General features: G+C 32.0%; 1 protein-coding gene across 1 annotated transcript in view; it reads left to right on the top strand.

Moving 5' to 3' along the window:
- Positions 1-5404: 5404 nt before the first annotated feature.
- LOC111623965 overlaps positions 5405-9425 on the top strand; it is a 53982-nt gene continuing 49961 nt past the window's right edge. Inside the window, exon 1 of the mRNA XM_023366709.1 lies at positions 5405-5793. Within this exon, the coding sequence (XP_023222477.1) occupies positions 5721-5793 (73 nt within the window). The 5' untranslated portion in view covers positions 5405-5720. The remainder of the gene's footprint in view (positions 5794-9425) is intronic.

Raw genomic sequence — 9425 nt, forward strand, 5'->3', positions numbered from 1 at the left:
GTTCAGGAGTTTACCAACACTCATTATCCAAACAGAGCTGAGGCCAACAGGATCAATGATCTCTACGATGACACTTTTGTCCTTTTTTTGTCCATTATTTCCGACAGGTGTTGAAGACGAGAGAGAAACAGACCACCTTGGTCATGTTTTTCAAGAAGCCAGCGGGCAAAAAACAAAGGATGGAACAAGAGAAGTTGACCCTGCAAGTTTCGGTAGCCTCTCCTGAATCTGACTCCGATTAAAAAACAATAAAAAAAACCCGCTGCAATGTGTAAAAAGTCTGTATCTGTATGAATGTGTAAAGAAAGTGTTCTTCCTCCTCCTCCTCACAACATCTGACTACCCGGCATAATTGGTGTCTGCTTCATTTTCATTTTTTATGGTACAGTACGGTTATTTTATGCTGGAAACGAATTATATGTTTTAACATGTATTTCTATGGAAAAATGCGTTTCGTATAACGGACGTTTCACTTAACGGACATACACCTGGAACGGATTAAGTATGTTGTATGAGGCACCACTGTATTTGATTTCAGTATATAATAAAATTTTTGAATATGCAAATTCAGATGAGTTCCAAGCTATTTTATGCAAAAATTATTCACAAAAACTTACTTCTTTTGCTCTATTAGTGTATTTGTTATATTTTATTCTACTTACTTTAAATAATATGGATTATAATTCACATCATCTTTTGACATCATTGGAACAAGATATAAAAACTCAATGGATGGATTTTCTTTGCATATCCTAATCCATTCTAAAGGATCGGTAATGCCATAATAGTCAACTGCACCTAAAAATGATTAAATTATGTATTAATATTGTAATTATTAAATTATTATTTTATAGTTTCAAATAAAATTAAAAATAAAATTTAACATGAAAATTATCATTTAATGTATATAACTAACTATAAAAATAATAACTAACATATATTAAGTAAATATAAGTAATCATTCTTGCATCAGTTAGCTTCAAAACCAAAATCTTAAATTATAAAATAGTTTTTGATTAATATAGTTCTAAATTTATTTAAATTTTACATTAAATTTTAATTGTCATCTATCATCAGTAAAAACTATGTAATTTTTAACTAAACAAAATGTAATATTAAAAAATCATAATTTGTTTCTAGAAACAATTAATCATTCAATATATTATAGAAACTATTTTTTATGTTGTACAGTACATAAGATTGAGGTAATGGTTACAAAATTAAGGTTATGAGCAAGCTAAGCTGAAGATGGTATTCTCAATAATATCCCAACACTGGAAGAAGTCCACTAGCAAAGGCTTGTCATCATAAGTTAAAGAAGTCATAACTGAGCATCTGCAAGATTTAACAACTAGCTTCAGAGATTATTTCCCAGTGTCAAATCCTGAAAACTCAGGGATAAATATTATTGAATATGATGAGGTACAATTAACAACTCATTCTGAGGAGGAGTAAGATAAGCTTGCTGATATGATCTGTGATGATGTGTCAAAAATATTTTTAAAAGAATGCACACTTGATGAATTCTGGGTGAAGGTATTTTCTGATTATGAGAAATTAGGTGAAAAAGCTTTGAAATATCTAGTTCCAGTTTGTTCCATATATCTTTGTGAACAAGCACAGAAACTGTCTTGATGTTGATTTAAGATTAAAATTAGGAAATATTGACCAGATGTGAAAGGAACTGTACAAAACAAAAAGAGGCATGATTTCTCCCATGATATTTTGATTGAACATCTGCTATACTGTACATGTCATATTTTTTAATTTGTTATAAATAAGAGTTATTAGAGGAGGTTATAAAGGTTAAATATTACAAAAAAATTCAAAACAAACAAATTATACTTGTATGTTTTGAATATTGCTACTTATATCTCAATTACAGATACCTATATAGATATCAAACCTTTCAAAAATTATGGTGCCCTGGCTTATCTTTAAAACAAAAGGGGTTTCTCAGCTTTCAGCTAATTGGGAACCACTGCCTTAGGTGATTACAATTTTTGCAGTTTTTCCCCCTAACCCTGTTCAGCAAGTGTCAATTATCAGTAATCTATTCTTTACAACAAACACAAATAGTTCCTTAAACCCACTCAATTCAAAAATCTTACTATATGTTGACAATATCAAACTCATCAATAATGATCCAATAACTTTACAAAAAGACAATTATGTTAGCCAATAGACTAGAAAAATTAAATTTTAAAATCAATATCTCCAAATCTGCCATTATAGTATGTGTTATTCATTATTATGCTCGCCATTCAGTTTTCCATTTATGGTTAACAATCAGTCAAGACTAAACGAACATGATTAACAACTTAGGAATAATTTTCAATTAAAAAATAAGTTAACTTTTAAACCACATATAGACAAAATACTAAAATTTATCTATTTGCAGAGGAATTATGTGAAACACTAAACATCCATTTTTTCTCATTGAATACTGCTTATCTTAAATTAGATACTTTTCAAAACAAAACAGACTACTACTGCCTGTCAAATATTCTAATATTTGCACACATATGCATACTAATTAATAAAAATGACAAAAACAGCTGTTATGTGCACTTTAAAACTTACTAGGTAGGTTAATAATAAGCATTTACACAATCTGAAAAGATATTTAAGTGGAGAAAAGCAAAAACACAATGCACAGGGGAATTTATCAATAGTTCTTTAAACAACAACTATCCACACATCAAAGCACAGAACCAATGAACCAGACAACTCAGCCATTGTAGCTTCTTGCTTAGTGTTTACATTAATTATGATGCTTAAATAAGAAAAAAAATCCTGTTTTTTTGGCTTTTTTTATAGAAACAAAGAAAAACAGAGTTTCAGTACATTTATCAAAAAAGCATTCTCTATAAAATGGTATATATTCTATTAAAAAGTGGCATTGGAAATTCACAATCTTGTAAGTTTTTAGAGTTATAAAGCCATTGTGTATTTTTATTATTTTTTTGTATGTTTATGTCAGGTTTGTATTCTCTTTTTTGCTCATAATTTTTACCCTTTTTTATTTTTAATTGGAGTTGTTATTTATTGTTCTTTTGAAGGAGGCAATCATTGCTCTACAGCATCACCATTGTAATTTTGCAATAAATATGTAAATAAAATAAGCAATTATTTAATCATACTCTTAATTTATTCAATTTAAAATATATGTTCTCAATCTCAAATTTGTAGTGTCTTATCCCTGTACATTATACTTTTCCTGATAACAACAGTGTCATGCTATTCATCAATGTAACTCCATTCGGGGGAAAATTTTTGAATTGAATTTACATTATTTCTGGTCTAGACTGAAAGTTCATATATAGTTAATCAGTGCCTCCTGCCCTTAAGCTTTCCATATCTGGTCTCAAATTTCATCTATCTAACACTGTTCTTGAGATTAAGGAAGGACATACAAACAGTAAGAATTTATATTCTACAATTTTTTCAAATTTTAGCCCAATAAATAAATTTGTATGTACTAATCTCTATATATAAAAATGAATGTATGTATGTCTGTGTGTGTGTCCTTCATGCATTACCACACCGTTTATCCGATTGCCGTGAAACATTGGGAAGTTGTTTAATATACTCCAGCGAAGGTTTGTGGCATAGTATGATTTCCATTAAGCTTTGAGAAGTTTTTTTTTAATACACTCCCACGAAGGTTTCTGGCATTTACCCTACGATAGATGGCACGCGTTTACACGAGCATTCGAGCACAGTGTGTTCATTCGATTTCAAATTGTGAAGACCATTTCCCCCCTCCAAAAAATATCTCTATATATGCATTTATTATTTACGATATTTGTTACAATTTTTGTTTAATTACTTTATTTCAACTTATTTTTGCTAATTACGTAATCGCTCGAACTTTGTTAAAGCCTTAACTGTATCATGAACAACAACTGAAGTTGTAGAAGGAAATTCGTCTATTTTACCGATCTAGGGATCCCCCTTTTCCAAATTTTAATATTGACTCAAAATAATTTAAAAAGACAAATTACAATAAAATGGTTTATTATCCAACTACGAGAAATTTCACAACATGCCAAGGAAGTGAGGAAGGAGCAATTAAATAATCAAAATTATGAAGGATTAAAAAAAATATATAAAAATGGGGAATATCGCACTTCTAACAATCTCTGCGAGTATGTGGGCTAAATTTAAAGAATCCGTGTTTCTCGCTTGGACAACTGTATGTGGCCAACTCACATGTCGGAAAACCTTTTGATTTATTCGTGTACGCACCAGACGGAAAAACAAAAAATATCGTGTATCCACAAAGCACTCCAATAAATAAATAAAATTGAAACGACACTTTGAAATGTTTTCCCGATGAAAATGAATAATAATAAAATGTAAATTTAATTTTATCATAACGAGTTTGCTTGAATTTCCTTTCTTCTGAGATCACAGCAATGCGCGATGGGTAAGCTAGTATCATAAAAAAGTCCATGGACTGTTTTTAATACCTTATACCATGGACCATGTACACAATGCCTTGACCCTCTCCCTCCCAACTGTGTACAATGATGTACTTTTCACAACCCTGCTCTCTTTAGACTGTATATGTAATTAATGGATGGTTCTAAAGGCAAAAGTAATCAAATAAGTGCATTCAACTTTCTAATTCTTCATATTAGATAATAAATAACTCACAGAAAAAGAAAATCAATAATGATAAACCAAAAAAACTAATAAACTTTTAACAAATGTACTAGAACTTGACACAATACAAGACACGCTGACACTCAATATTACCTTACTAACAATATAAAGAATAATTTTCTTACCTTTCACCATTAATTCTTTATCAGCAGCAGTTTGAATTATTGGCAATTTAGGATAGCTTTTCCATGGTGGTTCTTTTATCTTGCGAAACAATGATGATGATTTAGTTATGATAGGAATATATTTAGGCTCTTCTGGTGGTATAACTTCCTAAACAAACATTATATATTGCAAATTAATATTGTAACTGTTTAAAGTTTTTGTAGTCTATGAACCATTTTTTTATTATCATATTGATATAATGTTTTGACCTGTGTGCCTTTGTTTTCACATCTGCGACTAAATACTTCATTTTACCTGGGTGAGCACCTTCAAATATTCTAAAAACAACAAAAAATCTTTTGTTTGTTGTTTTTAGAATGATAGAAATGAATAGTGTTGCCACCTTTTCAAAATCGCTGACCCAGACAGCAGATCAGGGCAGTGTTTAATAACGCAGAATTCTTGATAAGTCTAGTTGTGGCCGTTGGCCATAATATTGTATAAATATATTTATTCATTTTAGTTATTTTTAAATCTTTCTTTGTTCCTTTGTTCTCACTTTTCCTAGAACTTTCCCTTCCAACCTTTCTCCCTTGGGTGGGATTACCAATTCCAAGAAATGAGCAGTAGAACAAAAGGTAAAGTAGGGCCCTGAGGCTGGGGAACGAAGGAGACAGGAGATTCTTGGAGATTTCCGTTCTTGACAAGAACGGAAGAGAGAAGGTAGTGCTCCGGATCGCATGTAGGACAATCGGAGACTATGAGGTTTTGAAAAAAGTTTGGGCTCGAATTCCGAAGAATAAGGATGAAAAGAGGTAGCACTCCAGATCGAGTATAAGACGATTGGAGACTACGTGGAGCCAGAGAATCTATAGGAAGGAATTCCTAAACAAAGACCTTGAAAGGAGCCACAGAAAGAACCATACGAGAGGCCCACTGGAAGGATGAGAAGTAACGTTCCAAGTAAAGCTCCAGAGTGGTGTCCCACTCAAGATTACGAACTCAAGAAAATCCCAGGTATTTCCATCTTCATCTTAAATTATTTTTATCTGTCTATTCTCTTTTTTTGCTTCTTTAGTTGTAAGTAGTATAAGGATTAGTTATAAGTTTCAGCCTGTGCATAATTGTGTCGCTCAATTACTTGCTGTTTTATTGATCAAATTAATTGTAACACCTGTGTGTACAGAAACCATTTGAAGTGTTGGGATCCAAAAAAAGAAAAATAAACTTGTTTGAAGCGATAATAAATAACTTTATGCTGAAAAACCTAATGAGTATTTATTTGTACCTTTCCACTTGTGGAACTTTGTACTTGTTGCAACGAACATCACATAGTTATGCTGCGATGTTGAACTCGTTTCTAACTACTACTTGACTCCTCCCACCACTAGAATTCTTGCTAGTTCAGTCAGCTTCTTTTATCAGAAGTTTGTAGGAACAGAAGTTCCTGATGCATGCGCAATGTCATTTTACAATGTGAAGAATAACGTGCATGCCAGTTCTAAATCAGTTACAGTTAGGGACTAGGGACTTGTGTAGGAGTAATGTAAGTAACTCTAAATTAAGAAAGAATGGGTACAGATGACTTAGCTCTATTGGATATTGGAGATGTGTACAATCATACATGCAAAAAATAAAAAATAAAAGGTCGACAGGTTGCGCACCACACGTCGGCATAAACAGACTAACATGGCAGAATTGCAGATGAGTTTCAGTGAGTGTGAGCTCTTTCACTGTTAAAATAGTGTAAATTTGTAAAAATATTTGCAAGAACTTTGTTTCATCGTAATTTCACAATTTCTACGAAATTCCCAGACAAAATTAATAGTTCACCTGGACAGTGAGTCAATCCCTGGACTGTCCGGGTGAAAACCAGATGGGTGGTAACACTAGAAATGAACCTAGAGGCAGATAACCCATGATCCCACTGCTAGATATAAAAGAGGCAATGTGATTTAAAAAAAAGAAATAAAAGAAATGAAGCAGAGAAGATATGCAGCAATGAAAAGTATAGCAGTGTAGGCAATGACAGGTGTGGCTACATGCCATATTTTAAACTGTATGATTTGTATATTTATCTTCACTTCATCTTCGTCTGTCCTATTTGTTTACTCTTCTATAATGCTATCTTCTTCCCATTGACTTTAGTGTGTGGGTGGACTGAGAGGAAAGAAATGAATGGAAGGCTTTTGTGAGAGGATATGAGTGGACTAAGATGAGAGGAGGAACGAGGGGGAGTTAAGAAGGGGGAGAATGAAGGGAGTGAGTGGAGAAGAGAAACAAAAGGTAGACTGAGAGTGATAGCGGAGTAGAAAGGACGTGGGACTGAGGAAGGAAGGGGAAGGAGTGGACAAAAAAAAAAAAAAGGAAAGTCTTCCCTGTAAGTTCAGCATCGTTTAGTGAGAAAAGAAAAAGAGAACTTTGGAACGAGAAAAGAAAAAGGAACTTAACTGAGAGGAGGTCCAGCATCATATCGGATAGGCGACGACCCAGGAACTGGAAGAGAAAAAGGGATGAACTTTGCGAGAAACAAGAGGCATCGACCATCGCAAGGAGCACCAATTACCAAGTTTGGGTACCCTCTGTCCTATCTCTCGTCTTTTTCTTCCAAACCTATTCTATTCAATACTAACACTTAGAAATAAGAAAATAGTATAAATTACTTAGTTTAAGGAATTGGTTGGTCGGTCCGGACTGAAACTACACGCGCACTTTCCTGTTGCGTATTATATTACTTGGTGGTTCATTAAATGTGCGTCTCGTTCGGTGGATATAGAGTGAAGTTGGTATCCTTTGTAACCTGCATCAACCGGGCAAGCAAATAAACTTTTTTGTATTTTTAGTTTAATTAATTTCGTTTTGTTTGTCTATTTCTCGCCCTTCGGTCTTACACAGGAAATGGAAAAAGTAAATATAAGAAGAAGTAAAGAGAAAAAGAAAAGATTTAACAAGGTATAGAAAGGACAGCCATATCTGATGAGTGTGGTTCTAATTGTTAAAATACTTGAGCTCATAATAAATACCATAAAATGAATTCTTACAAATGCTGTCAACTCAAAGTTAAATCGGACTTGAATTACCAAAATGATTTGACTTGAGACTCAATTTGAACATATTAATGTAATGCAGTTTGAAAATTTTTAATGAAATGACTTAACAGGAAAAAAAATTTGCATCAAATTACTGTCTAGTCTGGAAATACCTATTTGGAGATACAGTATTTTATGAGAGTTCATAATTGTCATACAAGATAAGACCTACAAATAAAAAAATTACAGAAAACATCTATTAAAATATATACATAAAACTTTTACAGATGACACATTTAGAAAATGCTGAATCACATTAGAAACAACGCAACATACCACAGCTGGATGAAAGCACTTAAATTGCTTACATACAGTTTAATTAATAGACATAAGTCAAAAGATTTACACACAAAATAAATTATTAAACACTCAGGTCTTACTGCAAGTATACTGAGCTGGAATTTATATATACTCATGTACCAAAACATACAACAAAATATATTAAGATAAGATTATTAATTAGCAATAAAACAATTCAACATAACAAACCAAATTAAAATAACATTCATTATAGATATATCTATTTCAAATTGCCATAATTTGTAAAATATCTATATTGTTAAAATCAATAAGTGCATAGAATTCACACAAGAAATAAAAAAAAAACTATAGAAAATGGGTAAGATATAAATTCTGTGCTGCTAATCTACTCTTTTACTGATACTATATATACTATACACATCTTATTCAAAACATTTATACAACACTACATAGACAGCACACAAGAAAAAACAATTGTGCTAATAACTGTGTGTTGGTTTGTTGGCTTTGGTTTGATACTTGGCACCAATATCAGCCAAGTTTTGCATTTATACCAACATAGTAATAATAATAATAAATATGTTATCATCTTATCTTAGTAGATTTTAGATCATGACAAAAAAAACAAGCTGCATCCTTATATTATTTTTATATATAGTTGTTTTCACTTAAACTACTTCAACAAACAATTGAAGATTTTTAAAAAATATATAGCCGAGTCCACTTACAGGAAAGCACTCTCAGGATTGCTGTGTCATGTTTCCCTATCAGAACAAGATCATCAAGGGGGTTGTTAAGAGTATTCAATTCTCTTCACTTTTTCAGGCATTAGAAGGCATAGGTAACTTATACATGGATTCCAAATTAAATTATATCCCACTTCCCTGACATTCTAACACTGAATTTTTTATTTTCCTGATTTTTATTAATCTAAAGATGAGTCCACATGGCAACACTTTAATCTCAAGGGAGCCGCAGGTAAAAAATCATCTTTTAGAGATCCAGAGCAAACTCTAGGAGGCAAACAGGTCACTTGCCCTCCCCTGAAATCAAGTAAAAAATTCCACAAATTATCAGGTAAGTCCATAAGTTCATGCTTATTTTATGACCTTGAGAAAAATCTTGTTTTGCTGTTAAAAATGCCAGTCTAATGTGATACTTTATACACTGAAGTGTTAAATTGGATCTCATTCATATAATACTGTTCAGAATTGGGAACATTTCAGTTGTTTATTTTCGTTAAAATGGAAGTAACAGATGAATATAAGAGACATGTTTTATACTTTTTATTTTTAAGTG

The sequence above is a fragment of the Centruroides sculpturatus genome, unplaced genomic scaffold (assembly GCF_000671375.1).
Source record: "Centruroides sculpturatus isolate CEXI.00-Female unplaced genomic scaffold, Cexi_2.0 scaffold49, whole genome shotgun sequence".
NCBI lineage: Eukaryota > Metazoa > Arthropoda > Arachnida > Scorpiones > Buthidae > Centruroides > Centruroides sculpturatus.